The sequence below is a fragment of the Strongylocentrotus purpuratus genome, unplaced genomic scaffold, assembly GCF_000002235.5.
Source record: "Strongylocentrotus purpuratus isolate Spur 01 unplaced genomic scaffold, Spur_5.0 spur5_scaffold_9, whole genome shotgun sequence".
Lineage (NCBI taxonomy): Eukaryota > Metazoa > Echinodermata > Echinoidea > Camarodonta > Strongylocentrotidae > Strongylocentrotus > Strongylocentrotus purpuratus.
The window spans coordinates 13,940,112-13,959,599 of record NW_022145615.1 but is presented as its reverse complement, the minus strand read 5'-3'; the positions used below and the strand labels follow the sequence as shown (position 1 = coordinate 13,959,599).

The 19,488-nt window shown below is 39.1% G+C and overlaps 1 protein-coding gene across 1 annotated transcript; it reads right to left on the bottom strand.

Annotated features, from left to right (window-relative positions):
* Positions 1 to 9,080: 9,080 nt before the first annotated feature.
* LOC115920634 (RNA-binding protein 8A-like) lies at positions 9,081 to 15,706 on the bottom strand. The gene is made up of 6 exons (XM_030976899.1): positions 15,575 to 15,706; positions 13,942 to 14,001; positions 13,627 to 13,701; positions 12,528 to 12,664; positions 11,304 to 11,449; positions 9,081 to 10,828 (listed from the first exon to the last, which is right to left on the bottom strand). The coding sequence occupies exons 1-6, from the start codon at positions 15,642 to 15,644 to the stop codon at positions 10,810 to 10,812; spliced, it is 507 nt and encodes a 168-aa protein (XP_030832759.1). The 5' UTR covers positions 15,645 to 15,706; the 3' UTR covers positions 9,081 to 10,809.
* Positions 15,707 to 19,488: the final 3,782 nt, after the last annotated feature.

The following is a 19,488-nucleotide window of genomic DNA, read 5'->3' as shown; positions in this document are numbered from 1 at the left end:
CACTTCAAGGCCATGTGTTGTAATATTAGCTGACCTACCTGTTGGCTGTCAAAAGCTGATTGGAGGAAATTTTTCATCATTGACATTTAATTTGCATATATGAAATTACGCAAATTTCATTGGTCATTTAAAGATTGAGCCTACAGCTAGATCTAGACATATCTATTATATTACGGGGGTGTTAAGTTTAATGCACTTACCTTACTATTAGTAATACCGAGGTCGCCCATCTAAATGTTCTCACCGTCCTGTAGAATTGTTCCAAGCATAAAGTCTGTAATTTCTCCAACCTTCAAAAAGTCTGAAGAGGGCTTCAAAGTGCCGAACACTAGCTCTGTCCCTACAAATTCGTCAATTCCATAAATAGGAGTGGATTCAATCCATTCATAAACACTCAAATGCAGTGACCAATGCTTCAGGTTTTTTACTATAAAAATGTCTTTGAATTAGCACTGGCCGCCTAGCATCCCAAATAATTTCCTGTATGTCTTTCCATAAAAGATAAATCTCTTGATTTCTAGTTGAAGGCATGGTAATTGGTATGAGGTGTTCGTAGTCTCGCCAATGGCCAATTTTTACCCCCTTTTTTTTACCCCCAGTCTGGCCCTGAGGGCTAGAAAAATACCCCTAAATGCGTATACCAGCGCATACAGCAGGATTTTCCCCTTTGACCGAATGCCAAACCAGAAATTGTTATCCCCTTTGACCAAATTCCCCAAACTGGAAATTTGTATCCCCTTTGACCAAATACCAAAGCAGAAATTGTTATCCTGTAATTGTTATCCATAACGCGATTAGTACGCCTTAAAGTCCAACGCATATCAAATAGGCTATGCCTGGTGTGGCTTACGCTCTAGACTTTTGCTGCCTTCACCAATTTCAGGAATGATCATGGCAAAGATTTCTTGAAGTCCATTCCTATAAGGATAACAAAAAGCAGGAATTTCAATACACCTGAAGTACAAATTGTTGACTACTGTCTTTGTAGCGTCTAATAATGCCCAACCCTGCATGCTCTCCTCACTATCAACCCCTGTGATTTAGAGAATGCTGTGGTAACGTTTCTTTCTGTTGATTTCCCAACGGAAGCTGCACACATCCGCCTCCACTGAGCACTGACTTTCAATGGGGGCTTTGGTGGCTCTGCTTGAGTAGCTACTCCACAGATCCTGAACAACATCTCTCTAAAACCTGCAACTCTAGTATGCAGGCTTTCCCCTCCATCCTGCAGAACGAAGAGGGCCTCCACTTGGCACAGTTCTTCTCCCCCAACGTCGCAAAAGATTTGTACTGTCAGCTGTCTGTAGTCAGCATACCTAAATAATTTACTCGAATAGAAACAAGAAAGAAGAATCAGATTTCCTGAACAAGCAAATCTTCAAACGGGAGATTAATCAGGGTACTATTGGATAATTCGTTTTTCTGATTCTGTCACGACACAGAAAAGTCCAAAATTCCTTTGTCATTTCTTATTTAAAAACAAAAAATTTAAATCAAGAAGCAAAAAACGTGTTGCTATTTCGTTTCTGGTGGTGAAAAACACGAATCAGAAATCAGAAAACTAAAACTAGAAAAACTCTTTCTGATTTCTGAATACTGATTCGCACCACAGAAAAGGAAATCGCAACACGTTTTTTGCTTCGTGATTTTGTTTCTTGTTCAAGAATCACAAATCGCATTGCGATCTCGGCTCTCTGATTTCTGATTTTGTTTTCATCTCACGAATATTAAAGAGCGCCCTCTACGTCGGCATGCCAGCATGTGGTTTTTTAATTTTATGCGCACGTTGTACAAACTGATCTTCGCGACAATTCTCTTGCCCCCTGATTTCGTTACACTCCACCCTACCCTACCCTAACCCTAGTCGGCGGCCGTGGCCGTAACCCTATCCCTTCTCGTGTTATTTTTGCCGGTCCCCTATTCGACGTGAATGCCCGGGATTGCCATCATGCCCATACAGCGTATAAGTTTACAACAGTATTCCATTTTCGAAATAAAAAATCTCTTTTTTAATATTTATTTACCTCGTTCACGGCCTCTGCAACTGCACGTGTGACCTCAGCTCCACTTTGGCGCTCCTGCCCAGGGTTTATTTCAGCCTGCAAGCATACCTTTTTAACGTTTGCTACCGATGAGCCCCTGATTACACCTTTCTCTATCCTCAATTTGTTGCTGATATCCTTGTAGCTCAGCCCTTCACTGACCCACCTCTGAATATCTTGCAGATGTAGTTCAAGTGCCATTATGGTCAACTATAACAAGCTAGCTAGCTGCGACCAATAATATATCTTCGACTAAAAAATATCTATCATATCTACGTACTGTACGTATGTGCATGTAAAAGTATACCTTCTTCGCGAGAAAATACGTGTACGTACGTACCCGCCGTTTCTTAAAACGTAGAGGGCGCTCTTTAATATTCGTGAAATGAAAACGAAATTAGAAATCAGAGAGCCGAGACCGCGTTTGCGATCTGTGATTTTGTTTCTGGTGGTAAAAAACACAAATTATAAATCAGAAAGAGTTTTTTTCTATTCTGTGTTCTCTGATTTCTGATTTGTTTTTTTTAACACCAGAAACGAAACCGCAACACGTTTTTTGCTTCGTGATTTTAATTTTTTGTTTTTAATTAAGAAATGACAAAGGAATTTTGGACTTTTCTGTGTCGTGACAGAATCAGAAAAACGAATTATCCAATAGTACCCTGATTGAGATTGTATTTAAAACGTGGACATTTTCTTTTCTTCTTTTCAAGAGAGAGAATTACTTGAAAAATAAAATTAGAAATTTATAGCACATTTGAATCTGAAGAATTCCTCTCTTCTGACTGTATGACTCTCGGTCCCCTGTCTTAACAGGTTTCACCTTGTATGGGCGAGGGTGAATTCTAGCCATCCGACAGATACTTGTCAACTGGGCTGGCAATATGATTTCCCCAACTTGCCGCATAGTTCTTTCAATGAGGCTATGCATCGCATCACCTTCTGACTGCCCGTGTCCGACTTCAAAGAAGTGTAGCGTGATAGCTTGGACAGATCTCGCCTTCTCTATGAATGCTTGCGTCATAGCTGGAAGGAAAGAGTTTTCGTTTTGTCCGGGACAGCCATCGGTATGGGAAACAAGTTTTCTTCCGTAATGCCCCTTTTATCCAGCTTGCTCAGGTACTGGTGAAGGCGCGATGCAATTTCACAGGACTCTCGCTTTGTTTGCCCTTCATGTAACAAGTAGCAGATCCCATCTTTGGTGCCTGAATCATACATTGTGAAATTATGAATAGCAAGCTGTCGTTTGTATTAAAAGCAGCCCAGAACGTGAAGATTTTGGTAGCTAACCTGATGTAGATCAAACACGGCTGCATTAAGAGTCTTCTCTCGACCGGCACGCTCCTTTACATTAGATTTCATCTCTCGTACTGCTTTCTTCTCTTTAATATGAGCTTGATATCGATCTTCTAGGTCTTCCCTTTGCTTTTGAGTTCCATGGTTTCCATTTGTTTCTTTAAGATTTACCCTGTATTGTGTTTGTGTGCACTATCTTCTCCTCCCCCGTCGCTAGCTCTCTGTGTGTCTCTGTCTGTGCTCCACAGAGAAATGTGGATAACCCCTCTCATTCAAAGTGGAATAGGCTCTCCACCCGTCGGTGTATATCGTATCTTTCTTCGCGTGCCTCTCGATGAGAGGAATGAGGGAAGCCTCATCTCTCTTGTCGACTGGGTAGAGGATGATGCGTTTTGTGGCCCTCTCCACCATTCCTAAGATCCACACTTTTGAACCCCCTCTTGGGTCCCCTCAATGATATTTACACCGACAGCCGAACAAACTTCCGTTGATTTCCACCTCTCCACGAAACATTTTTGTGCCTCCATAATAAAGGCCGTCTACAAATTCCGACACAGGTCGCAAAGGAAATTGGCCCAATCCACCAAAGTGCGTTTGTAATCCAGTCCAGATTGAATGGTGCATCGATGGAGGGAAGATTGAAAAACCCATTCACGGATGAAGACCAATATATCGCGCACATCAAAGTGAGTTACTTCGAAACAACAGGCAGCTTATACGCAGAATGAAGAGGGTTACTGTGGTAAATACTTATCGTCGCTATAAATTGCGAACGTACAGACCTGTGGATGGAAGAAAAGGTATAACTCCATAAGCAGTTTTAAAAAAGCTGGTAGATCAAGGCAAGAAACAACGAATTCGCAGTATAAAAGTCAGAAGAATCAATTGAATATTTCCCCAGACATCCAGTGGAGTATTACAGTCACAGTATAACATGTCTCGTACACAATAAAAGTAGGTTCTAACAAGGAAAATAGCAGAGCAACATCTCACGATGTACACGTAATTGTTCTTTAGAGTTGGAATTCGCTTTTATTTCCTGAAGACATTTCGAGGCGCATTTTGGGTGAAAAATCATTGACTTTGTCTCCTTTCGTTAGCAGGTGTGGGCAATCGGTATCCCCGCAATATGATCTCTCCAGCTTGCCGCAGAGTCCAATCAATAGTCTGATATCCTTCGGTTGATTGAGTCCGAAGAATTCTTTTCTCCTGACTGTATGACTTCCAGTCGTTAACATCCCTTGTCTTAACAGGATTTACCTTGTATGGGCGAGGGTGAATTCTAGCCATCCGACAGATACTTGTCAACTGGGCTGGCAATATGATCTCCCCAACTTGCCGCATAGTTCTTTCAATAACGCTATGCATGGCATCACCCTCTGACTGGCCATGTCCAACTTCAAAGAAGTGCAGCCTGATAGTTTGGACAGATCTTGCCTTCTCGATAAAAGCTCGCATCATAGCTGGAAGGATAGAGTTTTTGTTTTGTCCGGGACAGCCAACGGCATGGCAAACAACTTTGCTTCCGTAATGGCACTTTCAACCAGCTTGTTCAAGTTGTGGTGAAGGCACAATGCAATTTCACAGGACCCTCTCTTTGTCTGCCCTTCATGTGACAAGGAGCAGATCTCATCTTCATACATTGTGAAATTATAATTAGCAAGCCTTCGTTTGTAAAACAGCTCAGAGCGTGAAGATTTTGGCAGTAGATCACTTGCTGTAGATCAAACACAGCTGCATTGAAAGTCTTTTCTCGACCGGCACCCTCCTTTGCATAAGTTTTAATTTCTCATATTACTTTATCTTTGATATGAGCTTGATATCGATCTTCTAGGTCTTCCCTTTGCTTTGGTGTTCCATGGTCGTACGACTCGCAAATCCCACACTGATCTTTCTTCAAATTATGAAATTTCAGGTTCATCTCTTTCAGAACTTTTTCCCGCTACCCTCTATTGCATTTGTGTGCACTATCATCTTCTCCTTCCCCACCGCTAGCTTTCTGTGTGTCTCTGTGCTCCACAGAGAAATGTGGATAACCCCTCTTATTCAATGTTGAATAGGCTATCCATCCGTCTGTGTATATCATGGTGCCTTTCTCTACGTGCCTCTTGATGAGAGGAATGAGGGTAGCCTCATCTCTCTTATCTACTGGGTAGAGGATGATGCGCTTTGTGGCCCTCTCCTCCATTCCTAGGATCCAAACTTTCGAACCTCCTCTTTTGTCTTCTCTATGGTATTTACACCGACGGCCGAACAAACTTCCGTTGATTTCTACCTCTCCACGAAACATCTTTGTGCCTCCATAATAAAGGCCGTCGACAAATTCCGACACAGGTCGCTAGATCAGAGCTAATATTCTCATCTAACACTTTTCTTAATCTTGTTGCAAGACTCTTAGTAAATCATTTATAATCTGTATTTAAAATATATTTTTATTGGGCAATAAATTATTTCCTTTTCGAACTCAGCAAATCCGTAAAGGAAATGTGAATTTTTCTTAAGTTTTAGAGAATGCAGCCGAGGTTTAAAAAGCTTAATGACTGCATCACATGCTTCAACAGGAGCGTCTCCTTTGTCTTTTATTAAAAAATCTGTATTTAAAATAGAAATCGGTCTCCAATTTTTTTAGAAATAGAAGATCCTGGCTTTTTTAGGAATAATATTAATAATTGCTCTTCTTTGCCAATGAATCACATCAAGAAAATTGGCGCTATATGTTAATCATGTTAGAAATATGGACCCACCCTCGTAGCTCCGTCGGCTGAGGCAAGTAAGGTTATTGCATTAAAGAAAGACACGTAGCTACAAGAGGAGAGCGGGAGATAAATAGTACGACTTGTTTTAGCAAATATTACGGTGTTGGCCAATGACGTGCAGGTTAATACTCGGTATGTGTTTCCAAGTCTTCAGAATTATCGTTCAAACACCTTCTTGTGCACAGGCGCTACAGACATCAACTTGAGAATCTCCTTCTTCTTCAGAGATGATACACCCCTTTGCTGTTCCATTTTGATGATGGTGTCCGTTGTGCTCTTGCCTTCAGCGGTTAAGGCTATGATGACAGCTTCCTCCTTCTTTTTCAAGAACTTCTCTTCCCGGAAGTTATCCGAGAAAGAGCGCTTTGTGAACATACTTGTAGAGCCCCTCCTGAACTCTACGACTTTGAGTTGTCTCAATGTTGTAGCAACCTTCTTCGCATTATTCTCATACACACGCACGTCGGTGTGACTGAGAGTGGTACATTTGATGTTCCGACGTGAAGTTGCAACTAGACGTGTGAGGTCCTCAAAGTCATACACAGCCGCTTGCCTGTTGAGTTTATTCTGTATTGCAGCATGGGTGGAATCTGCAGCCATAAAGGTGTAGCCGGGTTCCAGATAGTTCATTGTGATGACTTCAGTGGCTGTTGTTGAATCATTAATGACTCATGAAAATGCTGAGAACAAGAGCCAGTTTTTATTTTGGCTTGAACAGTTATCTGCATAGAAGACGACATGTGTCTGGTCCCTGTTTTGCTTTTGGAAAGAGCATATTGAACTTACTCAGGAAATGTTCTTATCAAAAATGCCAAAATTTCGAGTTACGCTCTTTTGCCCTGCTACATCAATTATAGAAGGAAATGCATACTTTTCACACAGGAACATTAGAGAGTGCCCTTCGATGAGAACAAATAGTTAACTAAAAAATGGGGAATAACTGCCCTAGAATCTAGCAACAGAAAAGGTGATGATACACATATTTAGAGCAAATTGATTATATGATATTGGATGGTCCTGAGGTCAATTATACCAGTACAAGGAAATGCATACTTTTCACACAGGAGCATTAGAGAGTTTCATTCAAATCACCCTATTTCATGTATCATGAGACCTTTAAAGAGTCAAGCTCGTGTATGTGTTGTATAGAAAGCCATGAGGAAGATATTACATAGGACATGTTATTCAACAAAAAAATTGTTCAGTTATTTTGTTCTGATGTCTTCATATGGCTGACACTTCATTTATGTCACAACTTGTATGTTAGATTATTTTAAGTATATGTCATTATGTTTTAAGATGAGTCCCTATTTTTATTTTATCAAAGCAAATCAAAGCTAATTTCTGCATATGGTTGACACTTTATCTATGTCATGGATTGTTTATAAGATTATTTTTTATATATCAAAGTATATGTCATAGTATGTTAAGATGAGTCTATATTTTTATTTCTTTAAAGCAACTGAACTGAAACACAACTTGTATGCTAGACTATTTTATATATATATATGTCATAATATTTTAAGATGAGTCCTTACTTTAGTTTATCGAAGCAACTTTTATGTTAATTTCTGCATATGGTTGACACTTCATCTATGTCAAAAATTGTTTATCAGATTATTTGTCATTATGTTTTGACACTTCTTCTATGTCAAAAATTGTTTAACAGATTATTTTGTATATATCGGTTTATTTGTCATTATGTTTTAAGATGAGTCTCTATTTTTATTTCATAAAAGAAACTTAACTAAGAAAGTTTAAATTTTGTACCAGTTATAAATACAGAATAAAATGTGCTTTGGACAAAAACAGTCAGAGAATTTTGATTTTATTTGTTTGAAAGTTTGAAAGAAAAGAGGAGAGTGAGGGAGAAATAGGAAGGAAGAATATATATTTGAAATAGAGTGAAGAAAAGGACAGTTTGCTGCTTAAAGCCTTAAAGCAAAACATTTAGAAAAGAAACAAGAAGACTGAGAAAAATAACTGTAATAGAAAATGGGCGAATACAGAGGTGGGAGGGGGCTTGGGCTGAAGAAGGTGGGGAGAAAGAGAGAGAGAGAGAAAGACAATGGGTTAGGTGCAGGTTGAGTGAGAGTATAGTGAATGAGACGAACAGAAAGAGATTTGAAGAAGTAAATGGTATACATTTTGGAAGTAGATTTTTTTTTCCTTCTGATTTTCATCAATTTGAATACTTTTATCATCATCATAGTTCCATCAATGAACAATATGCCTTGGTGCACTGTAGTAGTAAATACAAAGGGAGAAATCTTGCATTCATTTATTCCTCGGCCAGATGCCCTAAATAAATTACATGGATGTTGATCAACAAGATTAATGGTGATATATTCCATTACAAAATTTAATTTTTGTATTACAGTCAACAAGAATACACAAATTGAACATTATTAACTTGCTTTCACATCTCTTTGAATTTCACTCTTCATCCCCTTCTCTCTCGTTACTAAAACATCCACAAACCAAATGGTATCCTCCTCTCTTTCTCTCCCCTTTTTTTCTTCTCCTCTCTCTCTCTCTCTCTCTCACTCATTCCTCTTTTTCAATGTTCTCTTTTTCTAGACTCTGCATAGTATATATTTCACCTTACAGAGCTCCTATCATCTTCAGGTCAGAATTATTGTAATTTTGAAAAATTTATTGGGGAGAAGGGAGGGGTCCAACTATTTTGTATCAAAATCAATAAGTTATTTGATGCAAGAGGTATTTTGAGTTTCAAGAAAATATAGTCTGAAAATTGGACCCTTCAATGACAATACATGTATTCCTGTTCTTTGCCTACTTTTTGTTTCCTGTAAATTATCACCCATACACATGAAATTCTGTAAGAATTTAGACCAGCATCTTGCATATGTCACATATCATGTACACTAACTTCACTAACAATCTCTCTCTCAGTAACACACACTGAAATGAAATAATGAATGTAAAAACTCAAAAGGGCATAAAAAAACATGTTCAACACTTCTACTTTCCAAAAAAAAGGAATTGTTTGTTGCTTTTATTTCTTACTTTGAATGTAATACATAAAATAGTTTGAACACCTTACTTCATAAACATTGCAAACCGAAATGTGCACTTTGTTTGCATTTCACTTTTTGTCTTCATCAATGTTACCCTTCAGTTAAAGTCCCTTGAAATACTGAACAGGAATGAAATGAATTCAACTGAGTTTGGGCCAATATCCATCCCAACTATCAACAGTAGAGTTTGGAAAAAATGTCTAAATATATTAAAATGTTTGAATATGTTTCACAAATTGACTTGTACAATTTTCAAACAGGAAAGTCATATATGGCCAGGAAAGTCATATATGGCCAGAATAGTTAACTTAGTGCCCTTGATGCTGATTCTTATTGCACATGACAGCTAAGAAAACAAACGTTACTGCTTCAAATAGGCAACCGGTGGACCGACATTGACTGCTAGGTCCTATCCCAGGTAAAGAAGAGGAAGAACGTCTTAATACCAAAGGGCCCTTTTTTGTTCAAACATGGGATACTCCCAGTTATAAGGCCACTGTCCCCCAACGGTCATCATCCCTTCATTACAAAATTTGTATCTCATAAAAAAGATACAAAAGTTTGTACATGTTGCTTCAAAAATATGTATTGATGAAAATTTTCAGGACAATAGTTTTTTGTGGGTGCTGAAGTTAACTTATCTGAGGCAAATTTGGAAAATTGTTGTTATAAACAAGGTGGTCATGATTTCAAAGTTGTGCACAGGCATTAACTGTTCAGACCCATATTTCTAGTAATGTTGATACTTACAGTACATGAACAACATAATTAACCTGAATAAAACATAACATGAAAAATGAGAGAGTCAACAAAATACAACCTATAGTGGAATTTAAAAAAACTTAACAATTATGTACACAAGGCAAACCTAATTATTGTGACATACTTAACTAAGCATACAGCTATATACAGGTAACATGACATGTATTCCAAATAACAGATGTTATTTAGGAATTCAAAATTTTCAAAACTACAGATCTGGTCAAAATATGACAGCTTTTGAATATATATCTTGTTTGTCTACATCATTATAGGACATATTTGTACATTTTTACCTGGGACTGTGGCATGAATGAGATTTGTAGCAGTTAATCGTAACTTCACTCATACATGCTCATTAAATCTCTCAAGATTGAAGATTACCACTGAACGAATCTCGGATCATATGGTTTCCCTCTCCTTTTAAAAGCTTGAAAGTGAAGTTAAGGATGACTGATTTTAAATATTCAAATGTCCTTTGAACTTGTGCCAATGTTAACTGAAACACAGTTTTATAAATAAGTTGGTGAGTGTTTTGTGATCATTATGTAATTAAACTCTTTTGAACAAGTCTATAGTAATTGGTCCCTCATGTTTAACAAAGATCTTCAATTTTTGTTTACTACAGCAGCCCTAGTGGGGCTTGAATCAGGCCAAATAACAAAACAACGCTTGCAATGTGAGTTTGTGTTCATTTTCTTGATTCATGTGGAGTAGATGACCAGAATATCTTGGACTTGCTCTAATCTATTAGAAGAACCATGTTTAGAACTGTCAAAGAATTTGACTAAATTTTGATTGCTCACAACCATTTACAAAAACGCTGATGTAATGACTTGTTTCTTTACATCAGGTAAACAAGTTAAGGGGTTCACAAGAATTTCCAAGAGCTCCTCCTATGCTTCATTACAGATGTTAGCGCCTTCTCCCACTTCTGTTTACAAAGAGACGGAAATAACAGAAACATTTGATTATATTAGAGAAGTGAACAAAATAGTTATCAATGGTTTATTGTTCAGTCTAAGAGAAACAATACAATATCTGGACAATTAAACAATCACTACTAGTTAAAATAATCTAACAGCCATTTTTCATACCCTATTTTATCGACTCTAGAGATAATGAAGAAATAATGTAAGAGACTGCTTATAATCTTTGTTCTGGTAGAAAACAAATTCTTGAACATGTTCTTATATTGTTCCACATGTATTGAGAGATAGATGCCTTCAATATTTTTGTGTCTCTTCCAGGAATTTTGATTTCGTCAAACTAGGAATCAATTTACAATCTTTTCATGTTGCATATTATACTCTACAACTATCAACCCCTTTTAAAGAAAATGTAGCAATTTTCTTGAGACCTGTACATAGCCACAGATAAGAAGAACCACGATGCGTCAAGGGACATACCTTTTCTTTGATGATCCGGTTTCGTGTGGTCCTCTGACAAAGGCCCAGTCAACGTTGATTGTCTGTCCCAAGATATCTTCACCATTCAATGCATCCATGGCTTTCTGTGCTTCCTTGAAGGTTTCAAACTCCACCAGAACATAACCCTAAAACAAAGCGATTTATAATAATGATAATAACAACAATAATACATAGTACGGTATGTTTTGCTTACCCAGGGTATCCTCATCAATATCAAATTAATACTGTTCTCCCTAAGAGCCCTGGAATCATATTATTACCCAGGCTTTAGCTGAGTTACCATGATAAGGCGCTCAAGCATTTAATGAATTTCTGCCTACCAGGTACCCATTTACAAACCTGAGAGGAGAGTGGCAAATGTAGATTAATATCTTGCCATAGGACATTTAATAGTGCTGCAGCTGGATTCGAACAGCGAACCACGTGATTCACAGTCCAGCAACATATCCACTAGATCAAGACACCTCTACAATGCTGTACTGATACTCTCTAAATCACTTTGAATATACATAATTTCTCATTCTCATTCTCATTGTACTGATATAGTTTAGATAATCAAAACATATAGTTTTAGATTCTTTATGAAACAGCCATGCAATGATGAAATTGATGGTAGTAAATGATTCCACATCTTGTCTAACCCTATATTTTTCTCAACACTCCAAATATCTTCAGATATTAGAAAATTCAGTTAAAATAGATATATCATTTGCAAAATGTACTTTTCACTAGAACATCTCTAAGAGAGAAAGCAAAAACGTTTGAGCATGTTTCTTCCAATTCTCTGAAGAAACATAGAGGAAACTAATTGCTACAAAACTACAATAAAACAAAAAAAATAACCTAAATCCAAACCTCCAATATCTTCCAAATAAAAAAGGACAAACACTTACAATAATCATCAAAGTTATTGGCAAAGTCTTAGTGAGAAGTTTTACCTTAAACTTGTGTTCAGCCATCATTTCTTCATTAATCTTTAAAAACATGTCTATTGAACCTTATTTTTGGTCTAAGGCCATCAGTATTAGAAATACTAATAGCTCACATTTATAATGCGTTTAATACCTTGTTTCTAGGTGCAGCACATATTATTACCCCGGTCATTGGATTCAGGCTTACCCGCAACACAATGTATGCACATTTTTCCACTTCCTGGGGAGCATCATTAGTGACTTGTTTCAATACTGAATATAACTTACTAACCTTGAGGTAACCTGTTCTCCTGTCTAGGTTGACATGTGTGTTCTTTATCTCTCCATAGTCAGCAAACTTATCTCTTACATCCTCCTCTGTAGCCTCCTCATGTACCCCGGTCACAAATAAAATCCAGCCCTCTACAGCTACAACAAATGATAAACAATAACAAATTTATACAAACAAACATAAAACACTTCATAATTTTTTGGATTCTAAAAGGCTCAACTTGAACATATAATACCAAAGGAATAATGTCATTTTAGCTAATCATTCAAGGGCCTGTTACTCGAAACTGTCAAAAGTCTAACTTTGTGGACATCCTATGTTTTTATAGAATTAACACACGTTTCTATGGGATGTCCACAAACTTAGACTTATGACGGTTTTGAGTAACAGGCCCCAGGTAATTGGTTCCAACAACAGAGCCTGGGCATGAGGTTCACTGCAAAATCATTCATGCAGCGGGCTGGAGCAGGGCAAATTCAGTGTTTAACTTTTTGGTGATCACCACAATTTTTTTTTAGCACAAAATTGTTTGGAACCAGCAACCTTGACAACTTGGCCAGTATAACATCAATCTAATGCAATCTTCCCTAATAAAGCTTTTCTGATGAACACAAGATAATTGGTACTTGGTAGATGATCCTCAAAATACACCTCACAGAATATTAACTGGAAGTGGTGTTGGAAGAGGGTGGGATTAAGGGGAAAAGGGACCTTTTAGAAGGGCCACAAAGGGAATCTAATCCTAAAAGCAAACTAATGTAAAATAAATCAGAACAATCAGAGTTGAACAAGTTGAACAAAAAATAAGATAGTTATGAATTTTTGTAAGTTGTAATGAGCAATAGGCAATTTGAATTGACTGAATTGTTAATGTCAATGTGACTTGTATAGTGATATAGTACCACACATAAAATTACTAAAATGTCATTTTGTAACAAAACGTACAACTCAAATAATATGCTGTCCATTCAACATTTTAAGTAGCGCTCCTAAAGAGAAAGACAGATACTAATAATATTATCTAATAAATATTTTGTAATAAACAAGAGAGTTGTTTGTGCATGTGTCACAATATTTTGAAGCTTTAATTTTGTCTTACATCTCTGAGGTCCTGATTCACTGGTATCAATCTCTAGACCCTGGAACTCCTCATCAGCTGTACGGATTCCTCCTTCTGTAGATACGTTCACAAAAATAATGTGAAATTCAACAATATTTTCACATAACTCAATGAAATTTACTTTATTCTAAAACTAACAAAGAACATAGCTGTACTTAAGGGTATACATTTCATATTTTGACAATAACACTTTTATACAGAGAAAATAATATTTAAATCTAGATTATCAATATTTAAAAATGTGCATTGAAGAAAATGATGCTATATTTCCAACAGATTGTTAATTGTACTCACCAGCACCGAATCCTCTCCCTTTCCTCTTCTTGACACTTTGCCTCAGCTTCTGTATATTTTCTGCAAGATTAAAAAAAAAAAAAAGGGATAATTACACAGAATGAAAACAAAAACAAATGTAAACCAACTATTGAATTGGCAATGTGAAAACAGCTATTTCTGTGTATATCGTCAGTAGGGGCGCTGGGCAAGAATGAAGATCGTCCGCATGAACGAGGATATCCTCATAAACGCGGACAAATTGCATCCTAAAAAATAAGGATCATACATGTTCATACATGCCAACATTTGAAAATCAGAAATCTGTACAAATTATGCTATTTTAAAAAAAAAGAGGAACAATCCTAACTCTCCTATTCAATACTACAGACAAATTTGTACAGGAAGAGGAACACCTGCATTAAAATGATAATTATCTTCTCTCAAAAAGAGGAATGTTCCTCTTTAATCTGAACAGTTGGCATGTATGTTTGTTTTCGCAGAGGTGTTTTTTTCTCGGCACTCTTCGGTGTAGGGTTCCTAAGCCGCGCGCTGGCAATGCGAAAAACGGATTTCGCGTGAAGAATATCCTTAGTTCACCGTCTACTTTTGCTGGGCAAGAATGAGGATCGTCCACATGAACGAGGATATCCTCATAAACGCGGACAAATTGCATCCTAAAAAATAAGGATCATACATGTTTTCGCAGAGGTGTTTTTTCCTCGGCACTCTTAGGTGTAGGGTTCCTAAGCCGCGCGCTGGCAATGCGAAAAACGGATTCGCGTGAAGAATATCCTTAGTTCACCGTCTACTTTTATGGGTTGCCCGTCTTCCTGATGATTTATCGTTCACAACGTGAAAGTCTCAGTGCAAAGTCAATGTGAAATGCACCAAGGAGCCTCATCGCGGAATCTGTTTTTTGCATCGCAAACGTGCGTATTGGAAATAAGAATTGTCCTGAGCTGACAAAAGCCCTGATGACCCCCCCCCCCCCCATCTGCAAATGAATTCACCCTATCCGCACCTCCAGTTAAAACTCAGACAAGTATTTGGGAGGACCAACCAACCAAGTACCAAGTCTGCGAAAATCCAGACGATCCTTTATTCCTTATTTTTTAAGACGCTTCTGTCCACGATTAGGAAAACGATCCTTATTCTCGGACCAGTGCCCCTACTGATCCTCTAAGACTAAGAGGTCAGCGTTTTTTTAATGAAAATCGCATGTTAGGTAATCATGTCAGTATCACTCCTGCATCACTGCATCAGAATCAAAATCAAATAAAAATGAAATTGAAATGCTAAATTTTTTGTTAAATTCTTGACCGATCTTAAATTATGCTTTGACAAGTTCTACGAGTGATTACAAACGCTTTTTATGTTTTGTTTACATCACTCCTGTTTATGGATTATGGGTGCCAATTAAGGCTAGGCGATATCAATATTATATTTCACGTTTAAACTTTTTAAGGCTAAATCGGCAGCATGGCACTCACTCGTCCGTGAACATACACAGAAGCACATAGATGGGACCGATCATCTCAGTTTCGACGTGAACTACGTATTAAGTTTCCTTTAAAATGGCTTTTAAATTTAAAAATTATAACTACTGTACAACAAAACGATGCCAGGAACATCTGGACAATATATTACTTACGATCAGATTCCTCATCGACCTGGAATTCTTCATCCTCTTCGGCTTCATGAATGTCCAAAACGTCCGCCATTGTGAATGTTTAGTATTGCTCGTAGAGGTCGGGGGGACGCGAGTGGATGTATTTTATAAAGCACCGCAGACGCAGTTTCCGAAGTTTTATCGTCTCAAAATAAAAAATAATGCGTAGGAGGCAGGCTGCAGCCCCCGAGAATTTTGATATCATCTAAAGTCGGGCAATAGTTTCAAACACGAATCCCTGTATAATTAATTTAGCTGATTTGAAAGGATTTCTGTTTCTCAGCCATCCCACCCCCGCACACTGACAAATCTTGAGGAAAAAAAGTAAGCAAATTACAGCAAAATTATTATGGATCATTTTTCAGAAATTGTCTTGCTCAAATCTTCAAAAGAAAGGGCATGTATTGAGGCTCAAAAGACATATTTTAGCGCTAATCTTATAATATGGACCTATTATGATATTTGCTGAAGCAAAATCTGAATTATCTTCAATAGATAAATAAAAAAATGAATAATAAATAAATAAATACATACATTCACGAATGAATGAATGAATGTGTAAATAAATAGGAAAATACATGAGTAAATAAATAACTAAAAAAAAATACATATATTCATTAATTAATAAATAAATAATTAAAAATATAAATTAGATAATTCTACAAACAAAACATCCCCAAAGGCATTGCCCATATACGGGGTGCAATTAAATAGCCTAATCAAAGAGAGGGCCTACTTCTCAATTTTCAGAAGATATAATAGCATGGTATTTTAAAAGACCATATGAGGATCATAAAACTGGAAACCTATGCTTCTGATTCCATACCGGCTCTATCTCCTATCTTTGGCTAAATACAAGAACAAGATGAGCTTATTATATTTCACTGTGATGTTCCGACAATCAAGTTTCTGATGGATGAAAAACAAATCTCATATCAACATATCCTTACAATTAAATCAGTAATGGTGGGAGTGAATAATTACGGATAGCGCTTGAGAATTTGCAGTCACGGATAATTCCCCTCGCGATTCGATTTAATGAAATGTTCGGCCCTCTATTGCGAGTTACCTATAGGTAAGCTATCATAACCCAATTTCAGTAGCGGTCCTAAAACGAGGAGGGTGGATTAAAGAAGCTCAAGCCCCCATGCCCTAATTCTTCAATCCCCTGATTTTTCTTTATAATGTATTTAAGCGAGCCACATGTAAACAATGATTACAGCAACCCCGAGCCCTCCACAAGTCCCTCCCCCAAGCCCTCTACCCATGATTCTTTACAAATCTAACCTGTCCGTTTTCTTTTGGGGTTAGACTTTGGAGTGAAACAATACTGAGTTATGCTAGGAGTCCACTGGGCCGGCGCCAGTTGGTGCCAGTTCGCGCCAAAGATTATGTGATTGGCGCGTAGTGGCTCGCTGTGGCGCCGAATTAATGTCCGCTCGGCATGTGTCGCCAAGTGGAATAAACTGGGTGCCATATGGCGTGCGCCAAATGCCACCCGGCTTGCTCCAAAATGTTGCGCCAGTTCGCGCCAGTTTGCGCCATTACACGGCCATTTGATTCAAAAATTCACCCTGTTAGCGCCATTCGCGCCAATAGACGGCTACTTTGCGCCACTTGGTGATTAGTTTGTGCCAAAGGTCGCCAAATTGGTTTGAACTTGCCGCCGCTTGGCGCTACTTGCCGACTAAATAAATACCGGTCATTGGCTACCTGGTTCAGACCCTCCTCAGCTGCTGTATGAACAACATCTCTACTAAATTATTTACAATTTTGATATGTCTGAGGCTTTTGATAATGTTGGAGTGATGATGCTGCTCCATCAGAAGATGATGAGAGATGCTGAGGTGGCCACTGCCTATCAACTTATACTGGCCAATCCTGAAGAAGAAGAGCCTCCTAAGAAGAAAAGGAAGCACAACTGGTGGTTTAGACCCATGCTCCACCCACAGTTGAGGGCCGAACGTGGACAGTACCACACTTTGATGGAAGAGCTGAGTGAGAATGACAGGAGGAAGTTCAAGAACTACACCAGGGTGTCCCCAGAGATGTTTGATGACCTGTTGGTCAGGCTTACACCCCACTTGCAGAAGAAGGACACCCACATCAGGAAGGCCATTCCCCCTGGTCTCAAGTTGTCCGTCTTCCTGCGCCATCTCGCCACTGGGGCCACCTATGCCGAGCTGTCTTACAACTTCCGAGTGGGCAAGGAAACCATCCAGAAGTTTGTCCCTGATGTAGCCAGAGCGGTAGTGGATGAGTATGCTGCAGAAGTCATCTCCCTCCCCACAACCAATGAAGGCTGGCTTGAGGTTGCAGGTGATTTTGAAGCCAGATGGAATCTTCCTCACTGTCTGGGAGCCTATGATGGAAAGCACATCCGTCTCCAGAAGCCCAACAAATCAGGCAGCCTTTACTTCAACTAGAAGCAGTTCTTCTCGGTTGTCCTGATGGCTCTGGTAGATTCAAAGTACCAGTTCCTGTGGATCGATGTGGGTGGGGTTGGCCATCAGTCTGATGCCCAGATCTACAACAACAGTGAACTGAAGGAGTGCATTGAAGCTGGCACTTTAGGCATCCCAGATCCAGCTCCTCTTCCCCATGATGATAAAGAGCACCCTATGCCGTACTTCTTCGTGGGAGACGATGCCTTCGCCATGATGACGTACATGATGAAGCCCTATGGCCGTCGTAACATGGACCAACAGCAGAAGATCTTCAACTACAGGCTGTCCAGGGCAAGGCGTGTGGTTGAAAATGCCTTTGGTATTCTGGCTCTGCGGTTCCAGTGCTTCCTTGGCCAGATGAGACAGGAACCAGACACAGTCCGCCTGCTCATTGAAGCTGCCGTCATGCTGCACAACCTCATCAGGAAGCACTATCAGGCACTGGACGTCCGCATGTTGGACCAGGAGGATGCCCAGCACAACCTCATCCCTAGAGCTTGGAGAACTGCCGCCATCACTGTGAGAAAGTCCTGCGATGCCGCCCTGCTGTTATATGCGGCAAGTGGCGCCGAATGGCGGGCAATCAGGTGGCATTTGGCGCGAAGTAGTCACCAATCGGGTGCCGTTTGGCTCGCGTAGTGGCGCAAACAAGGTGCCCCTTGGCGCCAAGTGGCGCCATGTGGCGCGAAATCTCATTGGCGCAACTTGGCGCGCACCATTACATTCCAGTGGATTCCAATAGGCGGATTGTTTGCGCCAAAGGGCGATATGTTCGCGCCATTTGGTGCCACTTGACGGACACTTGGCGCTGATTGCTCCATGCAAGTGGCGCGACGAAAATTTCAAACATTTTGAAATTTTCTTGCCGCCACATTCAAATTTGGTGCCGTTACGCGCCACCACGAGCCAGTTTGGAGGCAGTTTGAGCCACTACACGCCACTAGGCACCTTATTGGCGACACTAGGCGCCACAGTTAATTGCATTGGCGCAAACTGGCGCCAACTGGCGCCGGCCCAGTGGACTCCTAGCATTAGATCGAGGTTTGCTGAAAGCCAATATTTTAGTGCCATGCCAAGACTATATAGAATCTGTATTTGTTTGTTCTATTTTGATTTTTTTTTAAAGTTTTACTATTTTTTGTATGTCCTTAATCAGGACCATGAGGAAAAACAGCTTTGTAAATACAAAATCCACGACCACTCATGGTGTTCAATTAAGCCATTCGACTTCGAAACTTAAAAAACAAACAACAACAACAACAAACAAAAAATAAGGGGGAAAATAACATTGAGGCGCCAATGCTGAGTATAGTTGTAGAGCAGTGGCCTCGTTTTCCAATTCAATGCGATAGTGCCCTTTGGTAGGGCATTGATCCTCATTATCATGGACTTAATGCCGTCGGTCCCGGGGTTGCTTACGTACATGGCATACGCGTGCTTTCTTAGCAG

What these genes read in the sequence shown, in the direction of transcription:
- LOC115920634 (XM_030976899.1), bottom strand. Translation starts at nt 15,644, where the DNA reads ATGGCGGACGTTTTGGACATTCATGAAGCCGAAGAGGATGAAGAATTC. An exon ending in TGAATCAGGACCTCAGAGAT is followed by an intron (nt 12,665 to 13,626) that starts GTAAGACAAAAT and finishes CATTTGTTGTAG; the next exon opens with CTGTAGAGGGCTGGATTTTA. An exon ending in GGAGAACAGGTTACCTCAAG is followed by an intron (nt 11,450 to 12,527) that starts GTTAGTAAGTTA and finishes GCTTTGTTTTAG; the next exon opens with GGTTATGTTCTGGTGGAGTT.